Source organism: Poecilia formosa, unplaced genomic scaffold (assembly GCF_000485575.1).
Source record: "Poecilia formosa unplaced genomic scaffold, Poecilia_formosa-5.1.2 Scaffold90, whole genome shotgun sequence".
Lineage (NCBI taxonomy): Eukaryota > Metazoa > Chordata > Actinopteri > Cyprinodontiformes > Poeciliidae > Poecilia > Poecilia formosa.
In genome coordinates this window covers 1,605,451-1,632,766 of record NW_006800029.1, presented here as the reverse complement: position 1 = coordinate 1,632,766, position 27,316 = coordinate 1,605,451, and the positions used below count along the sequence as shown (strand labels likewise).

General features: G+C 40.9%; 2 protein-coding genes across 5 annotated transcripts in view; one reads left to right on the top strand and one right to left on the bottom strand.

The window, feature by feature from the left end:
• The first annotated feature begins 729 nt into the window (after positions 1-729).
• On the top strand, positions 730-25,393 carry plcg1 (phospholipase C, gamma 1). Its single transcript, XM_007557673.2, has 31 exons — positions 730-904; positions 1,049-1,142; positions 1,234-1,281; positions 2,791-2,875; positions 3,013-3,096; positions 3,431-3,453; positions 3,541-3,613; positions 3,707-3,808; positions 6,049-6,167; positions 6,674-6,759; positions 6,920-7,040; positions 7,253-7,421; positions 7,906-8,028; positions 8,263-8,364; positions 9,581-9,768; positions 10,515-10,715; positions 10,900-11,019; positions 12,174-12,354; positions 12,459-12,536; positions 12,619-12,722; positions 12,863-12,956; positions 13,099-13,168; positions 14,657-14,817; positions 15,015-15,111; positions 15,208-15,432; positions 15,551-15,699; positions 17,174-17,288; positions 18,465-18,626; positions 18,735-18,823; positions 21,886-22,145; positions 22,246-25,393. The coding sequence occupies exons 2-31, from the start codon at positions 1,066-1,068 to the stop codon at positions 22,280-22,282; spliced, it is 3,543 nt and encodes a 1,180-aa protein (XP_007557735.1). The 5' UTR covers positions 730-904; positions 1,049-1,065; the 3' UTR covers positions 22,283-25,393.
• A 1,122-nt stretch (positions 25,394-26,515) lies between these two features.
• The window catches only part of zhx3b (zinc fingers and homeoboxes 3b), a 29,599-nt gene continuing 28,798 nt past the window's right edge, over positions 26,516-27,316 (bottom strand). For all 4 annotated transcript variants that reach the window (XM_016674110.1, XM_007557672.2, XM_007557671.2 and 1 more), the window contains one exon: positions 26,516-27,146. In XM_016674110.1, the coding sequence (XP_016529596.1) occupies positions 27,124-27,146 (23 nt within the window). In that variant the 3' untranslated portion in view covers positions 26,516-27,123. The remainder of the gene's footprint in view (positions 27,147-27,316) is intronic.

The following is a 27,316-nucleotide window of genomic DNA, read 5'->3' as shown; positions in this document are numbered from 1 at the left end:
GTGGTCGGCTGCTAAACACTAGTGGATAGGACTCACCCTTTTACTTTCCACACCCTTGAATGACTGTGTTTTTCCTATTTTTGAAATATCCCCAAACACTGAATATAGTTTTTCTTAAGAAGGTCAAAGGGTAATGATGCTCCTACAGGCAGTTGTCTGGCAGTACGTTACATCAGATTAGCAGAGGCGACAACGCATTATTCCCTGAAAGGATGTCAAGGGGTGGAAAATTCCCAGAAACCTTTCGTGGGAATTTTGGTTGGGAATTTGTGGAAATATTACAAATTGTAAACTTTCCATGAGAAAATAAATAGAATGTTTTTTTTTTTTAAATTCATATGCTTTCATGCAATATTCTCAAACAATACCATATATAAAATATATTTACCCTATCATGTCATCAAAACTGACTTCATGAAGTTCACAGACTCATCTGCGCGTACCTTAGTCTTGTGTTCTGGGCTTCAAAGTGCAGGTTCAGTGGCAGAAACCTTGCGGGCTTGTGATGAAGGAATGCACAGTGCATGCAGGGGATGTTTACTTAATAGCCCAGCAGTGAGTAGAGTACTAAGTGCATGTAATTAAGGAAATGGAATGGCAAAAAGTGTTTTTATCAGTTTTTAAAAGCTTGGGTGTATCTGGATTCCAGTGAATGGCCCCGTGCCTAGTTTCCCTTCGTCTTTGGAAACGGTCTTGAAAAGAAATGGCGGCTGTTTTGTTTTGCTCACTGTTTTCCGTGTGTCTGCTCCTACAGTTGACATTCGAGAGATCAAAGAGATCCGTCCTGGTCAGAAGTCCCGGGACTTTGAGCGCTATGTCGAGGACTCAGCAGTACGGCTTGACAACTTCTGCTTCGTTATTCTCTATGGCACGGAGTTTCGCCTTAAATCCCTCAGCTTGGCAGGTATGCGCACAAACATTCTTCATCTGTCATTGTAGCAAACCTCGGTCAGTGGAAAAAGGGACATTTTGTTTAAACTATGACTGTTTTTTATATGTAATGCCTTCATATTTGTGACTCTTGTTTCTTACTAACTACTTTCCTCAGCAACGTCTGATGAGGAGATGTCCATGTGGGTGAAGGGGTTAAAGTGGCTCAGGGACGATACATTGAAATCACCAACACCATTACAAATAGAAAGGTACCCTAAAGCAAACACGTCATTATCATCCAAATTTGTTTTTGTTTTTTTTTTATTAAAAATGTTAAGTCCATTCATTCTCATCTTCCAGGTGGTTACGCAAGCAGTTCTATGCTGCTGATCGCAACAGAGAGGACAGGTGAGTTCTAGACAGCACAACTAAATATTTGTCATTTATACTGAGCATATAATCCATTTATGCTCTCTATGCACAAAAAGTGGAATATTTCAAGCCTGTGTTTCTTGTAATTTTGATGATTATGGCTCACAGATCACAAAGTCTGTGTCATGGAAGCGGTAGATCTGGTGTCCCTTATCTTCCTCTTGACAACAGCACCTAGATTCTCTGTGGCACAGGCTCATTCCAAAATTGCTCTCAAATACTTTGTCTAAAAATGATATAGAATCAATTGTTTTCAAATAAAGATATAATAATAAATGCAGGTTTTAGCAGTTTTTCTTTTTTTTTTTTATGGAATTATTGCTTCGGAGTTCCACAACAGAATTACACTAAGAGTACAAATTATATTTGTTTAGATCTCTTTTTGTTGCCATTAAATTGAATACTAGATGCTTTTTTTAATGTTTTCACAAATCCCATCAAAGAAAATGTAACTATCTTCTTTTTGCAAAGGTTTTAACCTTGTATGTCAACACATTATTACCTGCTGTAGGTATTTCTCAAGAATTGTCAGTTGCACTTTTTTCAAAAGGACTCTAGTGTTGATTTAAAAACAAAAAGCTTACTTTCCTTTGAAATGAGGACTTTTGGCCACTTAGCAACAGTCCAGTAATTTTTTCTGTCCAGTCAGCAGTTTTCGCCCCCCCATTACCGTGTCCTACTGACCCAGACTGAGACAGGCTCAGAAAACCTTTGCAGGTGTTTGTGGTTGATTAACTGATTAGTCACTCAATGGGCAACTTTTACACAATGTTCTAAATTTCTATAATCCATCTACAAGCCACAATTATTGAAATTATGAGAAATAAAGCCTTAAAGTGTTTATCTCTGTATAGGGAATTTGTATGATGTTATATGAACTTCACTTTTTGAATTTAAGTTTTTAAAATTGGTTTCATTCATTCAACAGGTTCATTGTTATTATTTTTAAATCACTTGGCACTTTTAACTTTATGGTTTTGGCAAAAAAAAAACAAACAAAAAAAAACCAGTTTGGTCGCCACTGCAACAGAGAACAAGATATTTTCTTTTAGTTAGCTTTGTGAAATGCCTTTTTTTAGATCAGCAGCAAGTAACTTTCCTTTTTCAAGTGGTTGTTTAATAATCAAGAGTAAAGTGAACTGGTTCTATCTGGATGCTGGGTGTTTTTGTCAGCGCTCAGTTGAGGTGTAGTGAAGGAACTGACCTAAGAGCCAAACACTAGCCCCTCTTCCTGCAGCAGGAAACAGACCGCAGAGCACGAAGGAGATGTGCAGAGATGTTTGTCTGTAACATCCCTGTCTTTGTTATTTTTTAAGGCTATTCTCATCGCCTGCCAACGATTCCAGGCTCTGTAGTAAAAGCGAAGCAGTAGAAAAATAAATCTGATCCGACGGCGTCCAGGCTTGGGCGGATTTTACGTGCTCATGCATTTTAGTGTTTAATCATTTTTGTTTTCACAAAACGTGCCTGTGTGTGTGTGCGTAGGATATCCTATAAGGATCTGAAGAACATGCTGAGCCAGGTCAACTACAAGGTGCCAAACATGAGGTTCATTAAAGACAAACTTCCGGTAACCTCTCTCCGTCTTATCACAGACCACCTTTCCATTCTCTCTCCCTGCCCACTTCCTGCTCCACCATAAGATTTATGATTTTTATCGTGACGGTTCTTCCTTACACACTCATCCTTCTCGTCTTGCTTTGTAAGGACTCTGAAACCAGGAATGGAGACGTGACCTTCAGCCAGTTCGCCCAGCTTTATCGTAACCTCATGTTCGATGCGCAGAAAAACGTAAGTGCAGATATTTTATGTGCTCCCATCGCTCTTCCCCTCCTGCGATCCCCTGCTGAGGCCCACTTCATCCCCCATCTGTGTGTTCTCAAATGGCTGCAAGATCAATATGCACCGGCTGAAACCCACCAAACCCCTCTAGTGGAGGCCATTAGGACACACACATGAGCAAGCAGACAGACTGGTCACATTAAATGGATGACCCCAGTGGCCTCACCCAACCTGCTGGAAGTCTGTGTCTGTCTACATAAGCTGAACTGCACACAGAATTAGTACAGTACTGTGATGGAAATTAACTAAAATATTCTGTTTTTTTTTTTTAACCTCTTTTCAGGTGGAGATCCCTTTTATGCAAAGGTAGGTCCTAAAAACGAGACTCTGATGTGAACAGTGAATCTTTTTCTTGAATGTCAGTTGTTAATTTCCTGCTTCCTTCTCAAACAGGTTCATGGGTAACATAGTTGATGAAAGGATCACCCTGGAGGATTTCCAGAGCTTCCTCGTAGAATGCCAGAAGGTAATCCCTCAGCTATTTAACATGTCACTGAATTTGTTTTGGTTCGTGCTCTAATCTGACTGTATTTTTTTATTTATCGTTTGGGCATTTAAGGAACTGTGGGCCTCGGACAACAACAAGGTTCAAGAGTTTATGTTCAGCTACCTGAAAGACCCCCTAAGGGAAGTGGAGGATCCATATTTCCATCCAGAGGAGGTAAATAAATTACCCTCTTCTGTTCTAAGGGTTTCACCTGTTAATGGAAACATTTCAGATGTTTTCAGAAGTAAAGTTTTCCAATGCCCCTCATTGTGCTACAGCTGTGGGTGGGAGTTTATTCAGACACTGATATGGATACCGGTGATCTCGGCCTAAAATACCATCTCCTACGCATTCAGAAAAGGTTATTTACCAAACTGGTGCATGACAGTTCTGCAGAATGCGAAGGATGCTTTTGTGGTCACCAATAATGTAATGACTTAAGAGGAAAGGAAGCTGGTGAGAACCAGTCTGCTGGAGACGCTGGCAGAAGTTAGACAATGCCTTCGTCTAACAAGCAGGAATGCAGTCTTCAGCTGGACCAGAAACTCACTTCAGTTCATTAAAGTCATTTTGGTTTGTTAGCAGTTTGCAAAGTTTGCAAGATGCTGCATTATATCTCACGTGTCACCACTGACTTGTAATGAAAGTCAGGGTAAATCATCTAAAAACCACTGCAGAAACAAAGTAGCACCGAAACCGTACATTCCACACAGAAAGGCCTCAACTTGGGTTTGACTCAAGAAACTTCTTCCTGTGCAGAAACAGTTGAACCTGCACTACTGCCTGAATATTTTTTTAAAGCATTTGCAGCACTCTGTAGAATAATTGATTCCAGGATTGACTTTGTCCAGTACTGCAGTTTCAACCAGGACCTCATCTGAAATGGCACCAGTGCTAAATTAGTTTTTTTCTGTTTCTGTTTTAAAAATATATTTAGTGTGTCCTGTCGAACAATGTGGTTTTAAGGATAGTTGTCAGTGGAGCGTTGTCGCTTTCAGTCAAATTCTACATTTGATTTTTATAAAACACTTCAAATGTAGTAGACAGAGACTGTAAATAAAGGAAAAAAGGGAGAGAGGTGAGATAAAAAGTTTAAGAGGAAATGAGACAATACTAGAGAAACAGAAGGATAAAGAGAAAATACCCTAGAAGTCTGCTACTACACCTTCAGAAAGAGAGAGAGAGAAATAAAAACTGAACTGAGAAACCACAGTGACAAACATCCACCTGGGACAGCGTTGTCACTGATAGATGATTGGAGCCACAGACATTCAAAGATCTTAAACCAACCCGCTGACGCAGGAGGCGATCCTGTTCATTCCAGGGTGGACCACCCAAAGGTTTTTAGATTTTAAGCCAGAGATTATCAGGGGATACGTATAACGGTGAAACGGGCCTGAACTATCTTTCCTTTAGGCCAAAAACAACATCCAACAACTTCTTGTTGCGTTTTCATATACTGACTAAAAGTTGAAAAAGCGTTGCCGTAGTTACATTTCAAACAATCTGTAATTATTCTAAAAGCACCCTGGACGTAATGAATAAGATGAACTTTAGTGTTGGTAGCATTTTTTTTTTTGTTTGTTTGTTCATTTTAAGTAATTGCAAAACATTCTCGTCTACCCCTCTGTTTCTGATTGTTTTATTTATGTGTTTTAGTGCTGAATGCAAGCTTAGTATTAGGAAGTTGGGCAGATGGAAATAAATGTGGTGGAAAATGTGTCAAAGCAGAAGGAATAACTGCATCCTGGAGACTACTGAAGGAAAAGCTTTTAAAAAGGGAGTGGACTGCAGCTTACAGTCTGGTTCATGAAGTCTGTTTACACACATCATCTGTTGATGTTGCTCCACTGTATTTTATGAAGTATGGTGTTGGTGCCATCTGTCAGAACATTTTAGACCACTTTATGTCTCTCCTGACGAGCTTTATGGAGATGCTGGTTTAAATTTTCCATCTGCACTTGATACCTTCTCATACTGCCAAAGGTTCCAATACCTGGTTTAATCACCATGCAGTTCAGACAGGAAAAACCTGTCTGATCTTCAGGTCATCTATTGTCCGACGTTCTTGTCAAAATGAAAAGGAGAGACATCACACCCAACAATGGAATGGCTAATGGTGGCTATTTAAGCATCCTGAGCTTTTTAATGCAGTAATTTATGCAAAATCAGGCCTGACCCAAGCATTACATACATGCTCTTCAGTGACCTGACATTTAAGAATTAAATATAATGTGTTATTGCAGTGTAATTTTGAGTTTTCATCTGCAAGCCGTAACCAGTTTAAGATATATCTGCCGTGTTCAATGCACGCAGATATTCACTTTTTGAACTGGGCTAACTGTGGATAAACCAAGCCAGGATTTCTGAAATGGTTTCATTCACAAACTTTTGCTCTTTTCTCCTCTCCGCAGTTCCTCACGTACCTCTTCTCCAAAGAGAACACCATCTGGGATTCCTCCCTGGACATGGTGTGTGCCGAAAACATGAACAACCCCTTGTCCCACTACTGGATCTCCTCTTCGCACAACACGTAAGAAAAGCTGCCCCCATGAAGAACGTTTTCTTCTGTCAATTGTAGTCGGGTCCTGGGAATGCTGAAGCCTGGCATCCTCTTCCCCAAACAAGCCTTTTACACTGACTTCTTGTATCAGATAAAAGCGTATTATTTCCTCATTATGTCCCAGAATAATATTCATGCTGGTATTCAGTAAGAAGAAGAAGTATTTTTCCAGGCATTGAAAAGTGTGAGAAAGGCACTTCTGATGTTAACCTTTTGTCCTGGAAGTGAAACAATACTTTCTGAGGGGGTGAAGTGAAAATTTCCCATGTTCCTTTGAGTCTGTTTGAATGGATATGAAACAAGAACTTCTGTTGACAGAAGAGAAACAGGACTTGTAATTTTGCTACAAGTCCTGTTTTTTTTTGTTGTTTGCTTAATACATAAACAAAGACACTGTGTGTCTGTTCTTTCTGGTTGACTGTTAATGTATGAACTTGCTTTGTGTGCATAAGTTATAACTGCGTGGTTATTTTTAGCTACCTGACGGGAGACCAGTTTGCCAGCGAGTCGTCGTTGGAGGCGTACGCCCGCTGTTTGAGAATGGGATGTCGCTGCATTGAATGTACGTAAGCACACATGACCTGCTCTGTCATCCTAACTTTGAGATTACTTTCAGCCTTCTAGCTGAACCGTGACGGTGACGGTTTCTTGGGTGTATGCACATAACGTCATGTTTTCCTCGCCGCGCGTTACTAAGAATAAAGCCCTGTGTTTGCTTTCAGTGGATTGCTGGGACGGTCCCGACTCGATGCCGGTTATTTATCACGGACACACCCTCACGACGAAAATCAAGTTCAACGATGTTCTGAACACCATCAAAGACCACGCTTTTGTCACATCCGAGTGAGTCTTCCTGTCTTCGCCAGCTTGTGTTTCTCCTTTTCGATTTTTATTCTCGATAAGATAACGGAAGACTGAGAAAAGACTGAGATCAGAAGATTGCACAGAGGAAAGAATCTAGATGCGTCATCCTTTATCAATATTGTCTGTCTGCAGTAGCAGATATTTTAGGAAATGTTCAACCTATCTCGGTTTAATCTGTACATCTCCGTCAGGTATCCCATCATCCTGTCCATCGAGGATCACTGTAGCATTGTTCAGCAGAGGAATATGGCCACCCAGTTCAAGAAAGTGTTTGGAGACATGCTGCTGACCAAAGCAGTAGATATGGCTGCAGACGGCCTGCCTTCACCCAACCAGCTCAAAAAGAAGATTCTCATTAAGGTCAGGCCTTAAGAAAGCAATAAAGGGCTTTTAATATTATTATTTTTATATCTTTTTGCAAGAATTCTGGATCTTAGCTTCATCCTCCCTACGGTTGGGTGGGTGGGAAGAGAATCTTTTTTAGCAAACATGCTCATTCCATCCAAATAAATCTAACAATTAAAAGAAAATAAGTTATTTTTTTAATCAAGAAAATAATCCTGATCCTATTTGTAATCATGGCTTATCAGACAGGGTGGATCCAGGTGTTGCACTAATACCCATATGATATGGTTCTCACTTCCTGGTTCTTTGAGTGCTGTGGCTCTAGTTTGTCAGTTACTTATCTGACCATTTATTTATGTTAAATCTTTTTTATATTTAGATATTGTGTTGCTCTAACATATATTTGTCCTTTAACACTCTTAGTCTTTTAGGAATAAGATTTCTACGCAGGTTAAAATGTTGCTGCTCCTGACTGTCCTTCTCTGTTTTTGTGCCTCAGCATAAGAAGCTGGCAGAGGGCAGCGCCTACGAGGAGGTGCCGACAGCCACACCTTATTCTGAGAATGATATCAGCAACTCCATCAAAAACGGCATCCTTTACCTGGAAGATCCCATTAACCATGTAAGCATTGTTACTGCCTGGAAACTGCAGAGCTGCCGCCACATGAAAGGCCGTTCAGAGACAGATGGGTGGCTGGAAAGTTGGAGCTCATATCCCCAAGTCTTCCAGTCGTTTTAAATGTTGTAGATGTAATGAAGACACAAAGTGCTGCAGTTTTTCTTATCCGTTTGTTTTGAAAGTTTTATACACTTTTTTTTTTATTTTATTACATCTTTTATCTCCTTATTTTTACAGGAGTGGTACCCTCATTTCTTTGTCCTGACTCACAATAAGATCTACTATTCAGAGGAGACCACCAATAACCTGGGTAATGATGAGGATGAGGAGCTCAAAGAGGTTAGTACATTCTGTTCAAAGTGGGGCCCAGGAACTATTTGTGGCCCTGAATTGATTTTATGTGTGTCCTCCCTCCCCGTACCACAATTCAATTGAAGAATTAATTAAATAAATTGGGACAAAACTACAACTTTTACTTTAAAATCTACTTACAAAAATATTAGATGCAACTCAAAGTGTGTATCTTTGTCCAGCTTTCTGAATTCTTACTATTTCCTTAGCAAATAAGTCCACATCTACTCATTGACTTATACAATAAAGTACAGCTTGGTGCCCTCAAATCTGATTTTAGTTTCTGTATTAAAACAACTAAACACAGAAATGTTCTCAAGTAAAGACTGGCCTAGATCCTGTTTTTGTTGCTGAGAAGAGATTATATTTTTTCAGTTTTCTTGAGCCCAAAATAATAAGCAAGCTAGTTCCTTTTCATTAAACAAGGAAAATGTGAAAAAAAAATATATATATACTTTTTTGGATCTATGATCCCGTTCCTAGAAACAAAAATTACATTACTGTATTTGTTTAATTAAAATAGCTCATGCTTAGTTTATTGTTGCGTTGGTGATATAAAAAAAAAATCACAATATTTTTGGTCATTTTATTTTTAAAAATGATTTTTTTTTTGTTTGCCCTGCATGTACTTTTGAGCTGACCAGTTCTATGGAGGTTATTTTAATGCTGAATGCAGGGTTTCTGCTGGGTGCTAAAATGTCTTAAATTTAATCATTTCAATGCTAGACGTTCAAAAGTTGGGCCCAAATTTTCCATATTAGTTACATTTAGATGCGTTTAAACTTTCTTTGTTTATCCGTTCTCTGCTCTTCGTTAACTTTTTCCGTGTTCAAATCCATCATTACATGCGAGTTTTGTAATTCTGGCTGATACAAAACTAGAAGATTTGAAAGCAAACGGCACATTAGGAAGGGCTTAATTGCAAAATGTTTGAGCTATTTTTAATGTTTTTATGCAAATTTAAGCAGACTACTAATTAGGCGTACAACTTACTTACATATTTCTAAGTGTATGTTTGGTCTCAAATTGAAATAATGATGGTGTTAAAAAGCATTTAATTGAAGTTAGTGAAACTTGCACAACCACACCTGCTACTCCAGGAGATAAAGGTGGCCAATGAGGAAACGGTATTAAAGCTGATGTTTTCTGCAGAGTATGGAAACACGGTAGCTGCAGTTTGACTGATGTCTTTGTTTCTGTTAAGGTGCTCAATACTATGGACCAGCATGTGACGGAGAAATGGTTTCACGGAAAGCTTGGCGCTGGGCGGGACGGTCGGCAGATCGCCGAGAGGCTCCTGTCAGATTACTGCCAAGAGACCGGAGCTCCTGACGGCTCCTTCCTGGTCCGGGAGAGCGAAACCTTTGTAGGAGACTACACACTGTCGTTCTGGTAAATGCTACAGTCACAATGCTTTAAGACTTTTCTATGAGACTAGGAAAAAAAAAAAACTGAGAGAAGAAACTGAGATCGATCTGTTATAAATGTTAAACACTGATGTTATAAATACATCAGTGTTTAACATGTATTAAACACATGTTAAACAGCAGCCGGGCTGCTGGTTCCGGCTGGTGTTTCTATCTTGAATCTGCAACACAGTTGAGCAGAAAACAAACTTAAAAAAATAAATAAATAAAGATTTTGCATTGACCAGTCAAAGTTCAGCCTTGAATTGGAATGCACTGTGATGAGCTCAGGAGGCCGGTGCAGAAATAAACGTCTAAAACAGTCAATGAAAGGAAGCAACGTCTAAAATAGCAGCCACCATTTCTCCTCAGAGATATTAGAGGCTGATGAGGTCATACAGAAACGCTTCAATAATTTTACAGATAAACGTGGCCCTGCATGCTGCTCAGACATCCATTGCTTTTCATTTTGAACAAATTATGCACCAAATTTTTACGATAAATTTGTAAAATAAATGTGTGTTAGTAACGATAGGCAATATGATTTTATTTACTTTTGTCTTAGGGGTCAGTCAGGGTAGGCGTCATTTTTACAACGCCCAGTGTCAGGGAAACATTTTGCCATACTGAGATTAATCGAGGTAACTTTCTGCCAAAGCACGAACAGTGAAAATACGAAGCGGCACCCGGTTGTTCTGACTTCCTCTCCTGTCCTCCCCTGCGGTACGCTAGGCGGTTGGGGCGCGTGCAGCACTGCCGGATCCACTCTCGCCAGGAAGCTGGCAGCCCCAAGTTCTACCTGACGGATAACCTGGTGTTCGACTCGCTCTTCGCTCTGATCACCCACTACCAGCATGTGGCGCTACGCTGCAATGAGTTTGAGATGAAGCTGACCGAGCCAGTGCCTCAGACCAACGCTCACGAGAGCAAGGAGTGAGTTTGCAGGAAATCTTTTAAATTCCTAGAGAATGTTTTGATGGTGTTGTTCACGGGTGTATTCACTGTGTTCTTATTTAAACTCAGATTTTACCTGGCTTTGTTTTCTCTGATAAATCGATAACTTAGAACCATAGAATCGGAATGAAGTTATTCATGGTGTGTTTTGGGTTGTTTGTAGATGGTACCATGCCAACCTTTCCAGGAGCCAGGCAGAGAACATGCTGATGAGAGTTCCTCGTGATGGGGCTTTCCTAGTCAGGAAAAGGACAGAGCCCAACTCTTTTGCCATTTCATTCAGGTAACTCCTTCCTGATGCCCTGTTGATTGATGCCTATATTATCCTTTTTAATCTATATAGAGCTTTTATTTAAATTCACTAGACCTGGTTTAGCCATTAGCTGTTAGTGCAGCTCTCCAGTATTGATGCCCCTGCATCCTTTCTATGTTTTGTCTTGTCACTCTTAACTGCAGTGTTTTATTGGGTTTTTATGTGATAGGCAAACACAATCTACTATTAATAAAGTGGAAGGGAAATGATATGTTGTTAATCTAAACTAAAGTGAGGGTAACACTTTATTTGAAGGGGGGTGAATAAGACTGTCGTGACATTTTCATAAACATTAACCAGGAAATCATTACTGTTTAAACTTTACCTTTAATAACATAAAGTTATCTCATTTTTAAAGTGCAATCAGTAATACTTTTATAAAAAAACTTATATCAGTAATGATTTCTTGGTCAATGTCAAGTTGTCATAACAAAGACATTTTGAATAATGTCAACTTTGTATCAAAAGTGTCATAATTTACCAAATGACACTTTATGACAACAGTCATAAATATTCATGAAGACTTATTGATGTTCATGACAGATGTTTATGACAGTGTCACGACAGTCTTATTCACCCCCCTTCAAATAAAGTGTTACCAAAGTGAGCAGTCTGTTTGCATTCACCTCTCTTTACTCCGATACCCCTAATACATTTCTGTGCAGCTCATTTCCTACAGCAGTTGCCTAATATTCAGAGTCCACCTGTGTGGTTAATCTTGGTATGAATACCACAGGATACACTGAGCATGTAAAAGAAGTTGTTTTGAACATACACTAAGATATTGTAAGATCTTACAGTAATATCTTATATTTTGATATTAAGATATTGTAATTTAATCTGACAGAAATCCCTAGGTTTAAAAACTGCACATAATGCAGAAATGGGTGATTCTACATAGCAATGAGTAATAGTAACTGGATTCAAGTGTAAACTACAATTTTTTATTTTTAATTTCTAAAAAAAAATAGTGAAATTAAAAGACTAATTTTCTATCGTTGTGTTTGTCCAAATACATTTAAATGTGGCTGCAAAATGTCAAACCTTTGTCGGGCATTGCACGCTTCTAAAACTTTATTCCTCATGTTCTCATTGTGACCGTGTGGATTCTTGTTTGGCTTCAGGGCCGAGGGTAAAATCAAGCACTGCCGAGTGCTGCAGGAAGGTCAGGTTGTGTTGCTGGGCACCTCAGAGTTCGACAGCCTCGTCGATCTCATCAGTTATTATGAAAAGCACCCCCTGTATCGGAAAATGAAGCTACGCTATCCCATCAACGACGACACACTGGAGAAGATAGGCACTGCTGTGAGTGCTACCCGCTGCGTGTTTACTAGACATTAATTAAAAATAACCAAACTCCACCAGTCGGAACGCTCCACAGTCTGTAAACACTGCATGTTGACCAACAGGAGCCAGACTACGGGTCGCTGTATGAGGGCAGGAATCCGGGCTTTTACGTGGAGGCCAATCAAATGCCAACTTTGAAGGTGAGTTTCCAGCGTCTCTGAACACTCGCGCTTCCTCACCGGTGGCGTTTGTCCGTCTAATAAGTCTCTCTTGTTGTTCCAGTGCACAGTCAAAGCCATGTACGAGTACAAAGCTCAGAGAGACGACGAGCTCTCCTTCTCAAAGAACGCCGTCATCACCAACGTAGACAAACAGGAAGGTGGATGGTGAGTGAGAAGTGCAGGAAATTGTTTTTCCATTTGCAGAGATTGCATTTTTTTCTAGGAAGAGAACAAGAGCAGTGAGTGTATTATAACAGAGTGGCGCCGTGTTAGAAATGCACTTTAACTTTTTGTGTTTGGCACAGGTGGAAAGGTGACTGTGGGGGGAAGAAGCAGATGTGGTTCCCTGCAAACTACGTTGAGGAGATCAGCCAAGCGGCAGCGGAGCCAGACAGAACTGTGAGGATCGTCGCCTTGTTGTTTATTCTGCTGATCATCACTGATCTCTCTCATTGGATCCCTGCATAATGTGGAATAAAATGTCGACGGAGATCAAACACTTTGTAATCTGTTTCTTTTTTTTGTCTTCTCTGTCATGCAGGAGATGACAGAAAACAGCCCTCTCGGAGATCTGCTGAGAGGAAGTGTGGATGTAACTTCCTGCCAGATTAGTGAGTAGCCCCTCCACTTCCTGTCAGCCTCTGCTGCAGGGCTGCAGAGCAACCTGCTACCTTGACAGCGGGCCCCATTTCAGGCTGAAAAATGGAGGCGCCTGCTTTCTGCGTTATTACTTTCCTGACTGCCGTTTTATCGGCCTCCTTCTTAATTCATTGCTCATAGGGCTTGATTATTTTTTTTATATAGGTTTTCACACGTTTTTATCTCATAGTTTGATCATGTTCAGACTAGGGAAAACCACAGTGAATTAAAAGATAAGGTTCAAATTTTACCCACAGAGCATTAATTTGGAAACCAACGTAAAGCTTCTGTGCAGACCTGTTTTATCAGTTTGCCTTTAAGCCACCACACTGCCGAGTTTTGACAGTTTCATGAAGAAAACGATAAAGTTTACTGTGCTGGTTTTCATTTTATTCTCTCATTGTGAGGAGAATAACATTTGTCTTTAAGTATCAAAGGGTCAATTTTTTAAAAGTATCTGACAGATAAGCTGAGTTATTTACTAAGGAAAACATTTAATCCAAACTAATCGGATCCTGTGTGAAAAGGGGGTCAGGTGTAAACCTCATCACTGCGCTTCAGGTTTGCTTCCCCTGCAAACACCCAGATAGTTTTGCAGTGAATTCAACGAAGCCTCTGACTGAAGACTGTTGCTGTATGAGCGGGTCATGACTGTCAGAACATGCTTCCAGTTCAGTTTCAAGGCAGCAGAGATGATATTCCACAGTAACCCTCTCTGGATGACGACATCATCGTCACTTACCGTGTTTTCGCTTTTTGCCACCGCTCTTTATCTGACCTTGTGGTTAGAAAGCTGGGCAGAGAAACGTTGGAGTCAATCTTTGCCCTTTATTATCGATTTAACAGATAGTTTGAACTTCCTCTTTCTTTCTCTTCTCTTTAGTTCTGCTCTGAATCCATGAAGTCTCCTTTTCAATTCCTCTAGGATTTGGAATTGTAGCTTGCGTATTATCTGAGCCGTTGAGATGCTTATCAGCTGCTCTCGATTGTAAAAACTACACCTTGTTGTCAAGGTTACACATCACAACAACTGGAAAAAAGTTTAAAAAAACAAAAAGACAAAAAAAAGAAAAAAATCTGTCCAGCTGCACAGCATCCAAAACAAGAGGAAACAATTATCCTAACATCCAGTGTCTCAGACAAAAAAAAAGGAAGTATGAACAAATTAAGTTAAATATTGTCCCAGCAGATTCTCTTATTGTATTGTTTTGTGGCTCAACATCTCCATCTAGTGGCATTAAAATAAATCATTTTCATTTAAAAAAAAAAAGTGAAGCAAAACATCTTCAGCACAATTCTTAGTGCTTTGCACATAATCTAGATTTAACTTTATTATTTGGTAACTTATGTAATTTGTGTTGCTTTTATTTAGTTATTAACCATGGCCTAATGGAAGCCCAACATGATATGGTAATGTATTATTTTCCCCCCTTTTTTTCTTTTTCTTTTCTCCTCTCCAGTCACCCGCACTGAAGGGAAGGGCAGCAGACCGTTTGTCTTCTCTCTGGTTCAGAATAACACGGTGCAGGCCACTTTGCTGGACGTGGCTGCCAACAGCTTAGAGGAACTTCAAGACTGGAAGACGAAAATCCAGGAAGTGGCTGCGACTTCTGAGGCCAAGGTGAAGATGCATATATGAGATATGCGTATCAGGAAATGCACAGAAACATGAAGTCTGTCTCCTTTATAGTAGCTGTAAATATTTAATAAGCACCAACAGCGCGGTGCAGTGAATGCTAATGTTGTTTTCACACACACACTGAGCTGTATGCTACCCTCACTGCTGCCATGTTTACATTTTTGTGTTTCTTTGCTCAGCTGGAAGAGGGCAAGATAATGGAGAGGAGGAAGAAGATTGCGTTGGAGCTATCAGACCTGGTCATCTACTGCAGGCCGGTGCCGTTTGATGAAGAAAGTGAGGAATAACACACAACCTCCAGATAGCGATCTGTGATGAAGTTAAACCTGTTCTGAGATCAGCCGCGGTTCCCTCCCTCTCTGCCTCACTCAGAGATCGGCACGGAGCGGGCCTGTTTCCAGGACATGTCGTCCTTTCCCGAGACCAAAGCGGAGAAGTACGTCAACAAAACCAAGGGGAAGAAGTTCCTGCAGTACAACCGGCTGCAGCTGTCCAGAATCTACCCCAGAGGCCAGCGGCTCGACTCCTCCAACTACGACCCGTTCCCCATGTGGCTCTGCGGCTCTCAGTTGGTCGCGCTCAACTTTCAGACTGCTGGTAAGTCGAAGTGCAGACAGGAGAATTAATCTTTGGGGTTTCTTTTTTTTTCTGTTTTTTTTTTTTTTCCCTCACTCATTTCACCTTCGTTGTCTATTTCCGCTCTGTCTGCCCACAGACAAGCCGATGCAGATGAACCAGGCGCTGTTCATGCTGAATGGAAGGAGCGGCTACGTCCTCCAGCCTCCCATCATGAGAGACGACTCCTTTGATCCCTTCGACAAAAACACACTACGCGGCGTAGACCAAGTCTCAATGAAAATAGAGGTAAAGTCAAAGGTTTAATTCTAGTAAAAGACGATAAGGAGAATTTATGAAGACGGCTTGGAAAAGTTGATTAATTGTGGTTTAGCTTCGTTACTTACGAAATAAAATTAAAAGACTTAAGACATGTTTAGGTACCACAGCAATAGTTATAGTTTTGCCAGTCAAAAATAAATGTAGTGAAGTTATTATTTTTGAATTCAAGTGTAAAAAAAAGCCTGGAGGTGAAATATAATTAGAAAGAGCTGGAAATGAACTGCAATAGAACCGAAAGGGGGGAAAAAAAAGAGTCTTTATTTAAAATGTAACTTTGACATTTTATTAGATTTCTTTTTTTTTTTTAATGTGTGGTGCACCGATAATTTTTTTTCTTGAACTGTGCATTCATGCTTAAAGTAATTAAAATCAATTAAACCCACTTTAAATCCGAGGCTTTTAATCATTTCTGTACATTTAGGGTTTGATTAATTTTCCACAGAGGTTTCTATTTTGATTTACTCTGGTTCAGGAGGTAAGGACTTGATGGAGTCGATCATGTGCGATTTTATAGACTTCAGCTATAAAAGTTAAATAACTTTAAAAACAGAAAAGACCCTCTTTTTTTATCATACATTTGCTATTCCAGGTGCATGGGGGATTGCTGTTGCATTTTTTATTTTTTTTACACTTTTGAAATGAAAGTTATTTCTACCTTTCGGTAGAAAAAGGATTAGAGCAATAGAAGCGATTCTTTACGGTCAGAAATCCTGTTTTCCATCTTTAGTCAATTCTTCAGCTACTTTCAATCAGAAGAAACATGCTGGTAAAATGAAGAGATTATTTTAAATTTAATTTTGCCCTTTACTGTGTCGCTGTCTTTGTTTTGTTTGACTTCGACACGGTAAGCGTTGCAGCGACATAGTAAGACAACTTTCAGCAATGTTTTTATACTTCAGTCGGCTGTTGTAGGGAGCACAACTCGGCAAGAAGGCTGCAAAGACGGGAAACCACCTCCTAAGAGGAGCTGTGAGATTGTTGTTCCCCCTCAGTTCAGTCTAACCAGGGCTGTCTTTCACATGCTTTCAGTTCTTTGTGGTAATTTGCCACAGAAAAACTTTGCTCACAGCAACCTATTTTTTTTTTCTTCTTCTTCTGCATGCATTCTTTACCACGCTGCACGTTTTCTATGCTTGCAAAATCCCAGACTGCATCCGCATCTCAGAGATGTGTTTTTTTTTTTTTTTTAATTAAAGTCTAAATACCTCAAAATAAGCCAAAAGCAGTTTCGCAAAAATTGTAAATCAAGCAGTGTGAGAAATCATAAACTTCAAGCTGACTGAAATTATATGCAAAAACTAGAAACAAGTTGTATAAGTCCAGCTCAGCATAATAAATCTAGATATATATATAAAAAAAAAAAAGAGTCTAATGAATGATTGCATATGTATTTGTAGTTTGAGGTATGATGAATGTGAATTTCGTTGCTTTTTCTTTCAAGGTTTTGGGCGCTCGGCACCTCCCGAAGCACGGCAGAGGCATCGTCTCTCCTCTCATCGAGATCGAGGTGTGTGGGGCGGACTACGACAACGACAAGCAGAAAACGGAATCCGCAGGTGAGCGCCGCTTCAACTGCAGCCGCAGATCTCTCTTCCAGGAATGGGCCTGTGCGCCAAAACCGTAGGAAGGAGTTATTTTTAAATGTATTTTTTCATTGTTTACTGGATCAATTACCTTTTGTGTAAAATTTCCTTTGTGGTCCTAGAAAAACAGGAAGTTGTGCAAACAATTTGGCCTTGTCTGGGAATACAAAAGCAAAACATTGTGCAGCGTTGACATCATCGTAGTTTGTCAGGTGGAATGGTTAGCGTTGAAACTTGTGGGGCTTTTTTCTAAAAATGTTGTAGATTTTAGTTTTTGTATTTTTCAAATGAATCCAGTTGAATGAGAGTCATCAGAGCTTCTATTAGTGCAGTGATGCTCTGATCAGACAACATGCCTAATAGCATGTGGCTCCTTCATGTCAATAAAAGCCGGTTGGCAACGTTGTCGTAGTTGGTGGAATGTGAGAAGGGAGCGCCACACTGCCCCCTGGTGGCAGAGCCACGATGGTGTCTCCAAAGTAAGCATCATTCTCCCAGATTTTATTTTTAAAAATCTTATTAATCAGATCCAATTCAGATCCTCTGTTTGGGCTGGTGATGTAAAGACCAAATATTATGTAGTATATTCCAGTCATTATACGGGAAAATCTTCTCTTAGCTGTTATCAATAATATTGATCTGACTGAATGTTTTGGACCAGATTTTTCTTTTGGAGGGAGTAAAAAATGAATGCAAACAGTTCGTCACAGGTTTCCAGCTGGTTTTGTTTTAGTCCAATTATTCTGCATATCTTGTTTTGAGGAAAATGTAATTTTGATTAAATCATATGTGGATACATATTGTAGAGTTCTCATGTTTCTCTGATCATTTCTTATTTTGTATCAGTTAATGAGATTGCTCAGCGATTATTTATGAAAACTTCTCATAAGCCTCGTATCTATGAATCGGTTTGAGAGCTCTGATTACATAACTTATCGAAAGGGCTGATATTGGTACACAACAATGGTTCTCTGAAGAATAGTAATAGAATGATTATTGGAAATTATTCCCTCATACAATCAATTAATCCATTCTAACTCAAATTAACCTAATGCAATGATTCAGTAAAGAAACAAAACAAAAGCTCAGCTCAGTATTCCTGGATTTCTGAGTGTCTCCTGTTGCTCCAATGTCTGCGGTCTCTTCCAGCTGACAACGGCCTGAACCCGACCTGGCCCAGGAAGTCCTTCTCCTTCACCGTCTGCAACTCCGCCTTTGCTTTCCTGCGCTTCGGGGTTTATGAAATCGACATGTTCAATGACCAAAACTTTCTGGCTCAGGCGACGTTCCCCATTCAGAGCCTCAAGACAGGTGTGTGTGTGTGTGTGTGTGTGTTCCCCAGATCTTTGTCTTTGAGAGGAAACTCTCGATGCTGCGTGGATGTAAGCAGCTGTAAATGTGCGTGTTTGTGTTTTTCAGGCTACAGGTCGGTACCGCTGAAGAACAGCTACAGTGAAGATCTGGAGTTGGCTTCTCTGTTGGTCCACATGGAAATCACCAGAGGCAGGGTGGGTTAGTCTCTTTAACCGAGCTCCTTCTAAACCTGCCGGGTTATAAAAGCCATAAGGCAGCATGCACTTGCTCCGTATAGATGTTATTGTTTTGTGATTTTAATGCTAAACCAGGAGGTTTGCTGTTTTTAATCGAGGAAAGCCGCAAGAGTATTTTATTTTCTTGGCTTTATGCAAAGACGGTTAAAAATGTCCAGACACTCTCAACTCTGGGAGAGTCGATTCTCTCACCTATGAAGAAGTGATACTCGTCTATTTACAGATGCATATCTGGAGCTGCATGTTCACACCTGCTCTAGGTGCGAGAACATGTCGCTGACCAGTGTGAGATGAGGGGAAAAACGTGTATATATTTTACAAATTGTTAAATGTAATTCCAACCTACTAGATTTACATTGATATTTTGTATGTAAGTGTTATATTCTAGGTTTTAAAATGCCTTAATTTATTATTTTAGACAAAATCTTCAAATCAATATCTTCATTGACGTTAAACCCTGAAGAGATTATGGCATCTCCATAAGACAGCTTCTGCCACTTCTGTAGCTTTGCACCAAAAACCTAAACTTTATGTTGTAAATGGGGAATTTTATTTCGGTGTCGGTGGTGGTGTTCACTATTTAAAATGTAAATACTATTTTTAAGTCAATTGTACTTGACACCAAATGGCAGAATTGTACAAACTGAATAAAATATGTTGAGAAATGTTCCAGTTTAGTTTTTTTTTTCTTTTAAGTCTCCGATTTTTTACCATTGGATCGGGTTTTGGGGGGGACGACGATAGTTTCAACACACCGCCTTCACCGACGTTTGTTTGTAACCTTTACTTAACGAGGAAGAGGAAAAACTCACCGAGATTAAAAATGTAATTTACCAGCGTCCTGGGCTACACAACAGCAAACCGAGACAATTTCAGCCTTTGAAACGTTTTAAATATAAAGTTTAAAACTGTACAACGAAACAATTTCCTCAATCTTTTCGATCCTGCTATAATCCCCTCCAGTAATGAGGAGCAGAATATTTAAAGCGCTCTTTCCCAGTTCTGTCCTGGTAATTTGAATCTCACTTCAGAGTAAGACTAGACGGAGGAGCTGACTGGAAATTCACACCAGGTAGAAAAAAAAATCCTCAGAGTAGAAGGGTGAGAGTAGCGACTGATGAACAGTCAGTCGCCTCCTCCTGTCATCAGCTGGTGAATCAATCAGACTTTGAACTGGAGACGAATTCAAGCCGTTTGGTGCAAAGAGTTACAAATATAGATAAAAAAATGTGAATACCGTGAAAGTTCATTACTTTCTGTTTCTCGTTTGCAAAAGTTAAACCTTCATGCACGTTCTTTTGGTCAGACTACAAAACAAAATATACTGGCTGGCACAAAAAAGAAAGAATCCTTTTCAAGCTTTGTAAGAACTCGTTTCGCTTTTATTGCGGCATTTTCTGTGACATCGTTTCAGCCCGCTGAGTCGCTGTCACCTTGTAAAATTCCCCCACGTCATCAGGGAAGAACAAATCATTTGATAAAATAATCTGGTCCTTCAGGTCAGCTGACCTCATAATGTTGCTGAACTTTGACCTGACCACCCCCCTCCAGATCATAGTGCTGCCCTAACAGGCTTGATATGGGTGCTTCACTTCATCTGCCTCTCTTCTTACCCTGATGCGCCTGTCGCTCTGGAAGAGAGTAAATCTGGACTCATCAGGTTACATCTTTATGCCTCCGTCCAAATTAAAGCCTTTCCCCCCCCGCCCCCTCCGGTTAGCCTCACTGATTAGTGGTTTTATGGTCACACAGCTGTTCAGTCCCAGTTCATTGAGTTTCCCTTGACGAAATGCTTCTACTTTCTCTACCAAAGACCGCTCTGATTTCTACTCTGGTTTTTCTTTAATTTGGTGTCGCCAAACGTGCAGTTGATCGCGATCACAAATTCCTTTTATCCACCCACATTTCTTCCTCAAAGAAATGAATAATGTATTGATATTAGTTGCTCCAGCCTCTTTAGATGGTTTGTCTGCTTGATGCCAATGATTGGACTGACATTCTTGTTTAAGAAATGAGAGGCGGCTACTCTTTGCATCAGCTGGGGTGGAAGAACTTTCCAGCTGGAAGACGGTCACCAGTGTAACAATAGGAAAGTCCTGCTGGACAAAGAACCTGGCATCTCCATGCGGCTTGTCAACAGAAGGAAGTGTGAGCTGCTGTAAAACTTCCAGGTAGACGGAGGGCGTTTGGTGTTGGAAACGTCACACTGGGCTTTAAGCAACGAGGCTTCTGTGCCTCTTCACTTTTCCTCCAAATTCTGCGACCTTCATTTCCAAATGAAATGTGAAGTTTACTTTCATTTGAAAGGATGACTTTGAACATCTAAACGACAGCGTGGTTAATTTCCTCCTTAGCCCAGGTAAGATGCTTCTGACGTCTCTTGATCAGCCATTGATCGATGTGTGCGCTGGAACTTGATGACTCCAGCCTCGGTCCACTGAATGGATTTTGCTTTTCCTTTCCTGCGAATTATGCTTTAGCTCTTTCCACAATATTCTACTTTCCTGAGGCACTGAATTTTGAGTTTTCGTCACCTGTGAGCGACAATCTCTAAAACTACAAGAAATGTCGGCTCGTAATAGTTTGAAAGTTTCACTTCCTAAATTAATGACAAAATTGTTTAACTTTTTCTTCATATTCTAAAATTTTGAGCTGTGTCTGTAATAGAAGTCGCTTCAGATTTCTGCTGAACGTCCAGCCTCGACTGACAGTTTCTCTTTAAATAGCTTCAGGCTTCCTGTCCCTTCATTCTCACCTCCCCGATGATGAAAATAGCGCCGAGTCGTCTTTACTTTGTAACAAGCTGCATCCTGTTTAAACAAGTCATTATAACTCCTCTAACTTAGAAGACCTGATGATCGCTCAGCTTCATCGCCTCTTCTCTTAGCTGTTGAGGAAATCTCTCGTCTTCCTTTTGTTTTTTTTAGACCCAAACCCGGTGAAATCAAAAGCTTTTACTGTCGGACCAGCAGCTGTGCTGATCCTGGATCATCTCTCCTGTTTTGCTCCGTGGTTTCCAGGATGAGAACGGGGAAGTCCTGAGCCCGTTCTCCGCGGCGGGGAGCGCGTCGGCGCCGGCATCGGCGGCACAGGTGGGACGAGAGCTGGGCTCCGTGTCCTCGACGTCGTCCACCACGTCCCCACTGCCCCAGTCGCCGGCTCAGGCCATGTCCTACAGAGGGAGGGAGGGCTCGTTCGAATCCCGCTACCAGTCACCCATCGACGACTTCAGGGTGTCCCAGGAGGCGCTGCTGGACCAGATGGACCCTCAGAACCGAAGGTGAGCGTGTGGACAGCTGGACAGCTGCTGCTGTTGGTGGTGTTAGGAAGACGTGGAGCTCACCCCGTGGAGCTCACCCTCCTCTCCGTCTTCTCTCCAGGATGCTGCGGAGGACCAGTCGCCTCTCCCCGTACTGATGATGTCACTGACTGCTGTGTGATTGCTGTTTCCATGGAAACGCCCACCAACGCTTTGGCCTACATTTCAGGCAGCTCTCCCTCCTTCGATTCCTCCTACAAACCCCCCGCCGCCCCCTCCTCCACTTCCCACATCACCGCCTCTGTGTCCCACTGAGGAGGAGGGAAAGGACGCTGCGGGGTGGAGGGGCGCTTGACAGGAAGCAGACGGCGGCAGACAGGAAGAAGAAACTGGAAGGCTGGAGGAGTCCTGGACTGTGATTTCCAGTGTTGTTGTTGTTGTCGTCGTGACAACAGCTGCTGAGTTTGGAGACCAAGTGGAAGAAAAGGGATAGAGCTGGTTCCGGTTTCGGTTCCTCCTCTCTCTGCTGCTTGGGCAGATATTTATTCCTGCTGCGCCGTCGGCCGGAGAGCAGCAGCAGCAGCAGCCGGCCTGCTCTCAAAGAGCTCCTGTCTCCATGTTTTTAAATATTCCGCTTATTTAAACCTTTAAACATTCATAATGTGACTTCATGTCGGCGTGAACCATGAGGGCTTTCTACGGCTACGTTTTAACCTCGCTCTGCTTCGTGACAGACATTTTACGTGCCTCCGCTCTGACGCCGACTTACGACCTGGACTGAAATCTCAGAGGCGTTTCTGTTTTTATTGTAATTATTAAAAGGAAGAGGAAGAGGCCGTGGCCTGTTTTTTGCGTTCCAAGCAGCATCGCGTTTCTCACTTACATTCCAGCAAAAACAAAAGCTGCACATCATTCCATCGTCTTGCTTTGCTAACTGGCTCCACTGACCCTTCTGGCACCTCGGCCGTGTGGTGATGGAGGTCAGGCCTGGACTCTGATGGTGACTGATTGTTGTTTCTTTTTGGTTTTTCTGTTTGCACCCGCTACCATCACGTTCTTATCCACATCAGTGTCTTAAAACACGCAACTTGGTAAACGATACATGTTTAAGATGTTCAAAATTCATCTGAGGAATGTCAGAGAACAGGAATAACCTGGTTCCATAAACACACCGTTCAGCTTTTTAGTTTTGAGGAAGTATGTCGCATATTTGGCCTCTACTTTTCAAAATGGCCTCCAAACTTATCATCCCTCAGGTTGAGCCAAAACTTTTATTTCTGGTGAAGAGATTCTTTTGTCTCTTGCCTGATTTAGTGGAAACTTAAATCGACTTGATTTCCAGCAGACGTCTGAATTTTAACGACCCCAGATCATAATGCTGCCACCACCATGTTTCACTGTGTTCTGCCAGATGTGCTTTGTGTTTTTCCTGTTCAAATTCTAACTTATGGTAGTTATGTTTAAGTTCGTAGCAGATTCTCTTATGATGTTTTGAGAGATTTTATCCAAGCCTTTATTTTTAATCTAGCATTTTTTTTTTTTTTTTTAATCCGGACAGTTGGAGAAATACAAGAAATGTTTGGAACAGAACCAGAATATTCAGCTTTCTCGGAGGTCCTGACAGCGACTTTGCAGCCACACTGACTGGTCTTAAATATGTTTAGTCAATAACTAAAATGAAACTTAGGTTTTAAACTTAACTTCTGAAACCAATTAGGAAAAATAAAACTCTGTCAGCCAGAAATAAAACATAATTTAAGGGCACCAGTGCAGTTTTCTTTTGGAAAATGAAATCTTGTGTATTTAAGAATCAATAAATGGATTAAAGGGCATAAATATCTGCAGATTATTTGTAATGGCTCATAATATACATTTCTCTAAAACGTTTTAATGCGTAAAATTGAGATTCTTAACTATAAGACACTTACAGACCCCCAGAAACTGTGAGTCTCCGTCTAGTTTCTCCAGTTTAACGTCTGCAGACGTCAGAAAATGCCTCCTCCGGTAGGAAGGTGTGCTAACTTATGCAACGAGGTTCAAGCGGATTTGTTTATGTTCAAGTTCAATCATACAGGCTGCGTCACATTAAAAGTGTAAAAGCCTATAAAAATATATATATATATATATATTTTTTATCAAAACAACATGAACTTTATCAGCAGTGTGTGAACTTAAGGTTCACACAGGAGTCTGCATTCATGCTGATCATTCTGCTCATTCCTAATACAGGATATTCATGCTGGAATTATGGGTAAAATAAAAATAAGATGGGACTTTGTAACAGTGACCCAGCTTTGCAGCCCAGTATCCCAGTCTGCATCGCTTTCTGCTGATGAATTCAGACGTAGGTCGATTCTGAAGCGTCACTGAAAAAGTTTTAGCTCTGCTCACGCGGCTTTCTGCTTCCCCCCTCCCCTTCCTTCCCCCCCGTGTGTTTTTGGTGCAGGTGGAGTCACAGTATTAAGATAAACGAGTATTGAAGACCAGCACTGACCAAATGATAATGAATGAAAGGTCCAAAGAGTTCTGCTCACCGCTGCGTCTCGTCGTTACATGCCTGGAAACGGATTAGCCTTTAGCTGGGCTCAGGGTCCAGGCTGGCTGGACAAACAGTGTTTTCCCTGATTTGACTGAACGGTCGATGATATTCAGATTCTTGCTCAGTGTTTTGAGACGCATTTTAAGCCATAAAGGACAATGAAAGGTGAAGGGCGGGGTCATCATGCTGGACGGCTGGGGCATTTTGTTGCATTTGCACTTGATTGTTTCCCAAAGCTCCTTTTGTGTTGCATGTACTCTTCCTCCAGTGTGTTTAGTTTTTTTTAATGTGTGTGTGTGTGTGTGTGTGTGTGGAACAATGCATTGCTCTCATTTCTGGCCTATCTCCACACACACACACCACATTGAAGCCACATTTCCCACAGCCCATGGTCACGTATTTTGATGGTTTGCTGCTCGGCACCGTGTGAGCATGTGCAGAACGACTCAACTGTTTGATGTTGTCGGACTATTCTCCATAGTGACATCAAATCAAGCTGAATAACAAAGGACGCCTGTGTGGGGCCTTTAACTGTAATTTGTTTCGCTTTTTGTTGTAATTTTATCGATTTTTCTTCCTGCTAGCGTCGGCCTCATTTTACATTTGCCTTCCTGTAATGTGCCTAAACCTCAATGACGAGAAGTATTAATTTTAATTAGTTTTTTTTGCCTTTCATATGGAACATATTCAAGCCTGAAAAGTAAATAAAATACTCATTGCTTTATACATCCTTACTGGTCCTTATTTTTCTTATCAAATTGTTCATTGAGGCGCAGATACTTGTGTTTTTTTTAAACTTCCGGGAACCCGAACGGAAACGAACGGCTTTAAGACGCGTGAGCAGCCGACAAACATGAGGATGAATAATCGAACGGAACCGAAAATGAGTCACGTGGAAGCAAAGGGCATGAACTTTTAAAACTTTTCTGAAATAATTTGGTATTTCAAATGGGAAAAATCAAGTATTTATGGAAGTTGAGCTTTTTTCATTTTTTTTTTTTTTTTCAAAGCAAAAAGTGAATTTTGTTGGAATTTTATGTGATGAACCAACATAAAATGATGCACAACTACCAGATGGAAGGAAACAGTTTTCAAAAATGGTTCCAAAGTAAAATATGACATTTGTTGCATGTGTATAAATGTATTACTTTGTAAATCCACACTTTTACAGCTGCAGACGTTTTGAGGCATGTCAATTATCTGTGTACATCTAAATACTAAACATTTTCAGCTATTCTTTGCAGAACAGCAACTAGGAGCATGTATTTGTGAGTCTGGACTTTGACTGAGCCATTCTCTCCCACATATTTGCTTTAAACTAACCCTGGGTTGACCAAAGGTTGGGCTTTTTGCAGCCATCAGAATGAGTTTGTGCTGCCCTGAATCCCCGATTTAAGAAAAGTGAATCTTTAGGGTGCAGGAAGCCTTTGAAAAATGCAAAATGCTAAAATTGAAAATGCTAGGTACAACTTAAGACATTTAGGTTGCTATGCATTCTTTTTGCTTTCATTTTAATGCAAGTGCAACTCTTACTTAGAAGCGGATTAAGAAAACTCAATTACAAACACCCTCCCTATGCGTTTTCCAGCCATTTTATAGCACAATAAATGATCACCTTTATTTATCAACTGCTGTATTTATCAAACCTAACTTAATAGAAATCTGACTGCAATTGGCCCGTGTCTTTTTAAGCACGTCAACCTCCACGCAGTTTATATCACATTAAATCTCAGTAAAATTCAGTTTAAAGTTTCTGTATTTTGTCTCCTAAACAAATTATCCTTCAAACGTTAAAAGGTTTCAGGTGGTTTTGTTTGGTTCCCTCATCTTGGACCAGTGAAGGAGAAACGAGTTTGAATTCCTTACATTCTGTTTATTCTCCAAATGCATCGGTAAAAATTGTACATCGAGCATAAGTATGGAACTGTGGTAAAAGTTCAGATCTTTTGCATTTGTTCCTAAGAAAGTTCCATAAAAACAAACGAGACGTAGAGAAGCACGCGATGCTACGAGAAGATCCGAACTCCACGTGGTTTCAGAGCGACGTCCCGTTCCTTCGGGCGTCGCAGGGTGCCCGCCTCCGTTCCAAACGTCTCCCAGACCAAAGTCCGTCCGTCCGATCCGAGCAGAGAAAACGCACCGACAGCAGCCGAGTTCGGACGTTTAGCTGAGCAGATAGAGCAAGACTGGGAAACAGAAAAAGTTCATCGAAGGCCTTGGCGAAAACGCCCAGCGGCGACGACTTGATAAACTTTCCCATCACTCTTTGTCAGACCTCCGTCCACCAAACATGTGGTCATCAAGTAAAACTGGGGTGATGGCGTCACGTGGCACACGGAGGGACCGAGGGCTGGCTCTGGTGTCCGTCTCTAGTAGAGGCCAGTTTCAAACCACTGATCCGGTTACAAACCATCTGCCGTCCTGCCGGAACAAAGACCACCGGCCTTGTGAACTCCGTCCTCATACTAAGGCCTCTTCACTTCCTGTAGAGGAAAAAAAAAAAGCAACAAATGACTCAGAAAAGATGTAAATCTATAGTTGAGCTGTTCAGTTGGGCCAGACAGGCGGGAAGTGAATATCTGCCACAGCACGCCTCATTGCTCATCATCATAGTATTGGTGTGTTTGTAGGTTCCACCCTGGTATTTCTGTGC

Bases quoted from the DNA above. Each gene is read 5' to 3' on its own strand.
- plcg1 (XM_007557673.2), top strand. From the start codon at position 1,066: ATGTCCATGTGGGTGAAGGGGTTAAAGTGGCTCAGGGACGATACATTG. The intron at 3,454-3,540 runs GTAGGTCCTAAA...CTTCTCAAACAG, and splicing joins GAGATCCCTTTTATGCAAAG to GTTCATGGGTAACATAGTTG. The intron at 3,614-3,706 runs GTAATCCCTCAG...TGGGCATTTAAG, and splicing joins TCCTCGTAGAATGCCAGAAG to GAACTGTGGGCCTCGGACAA.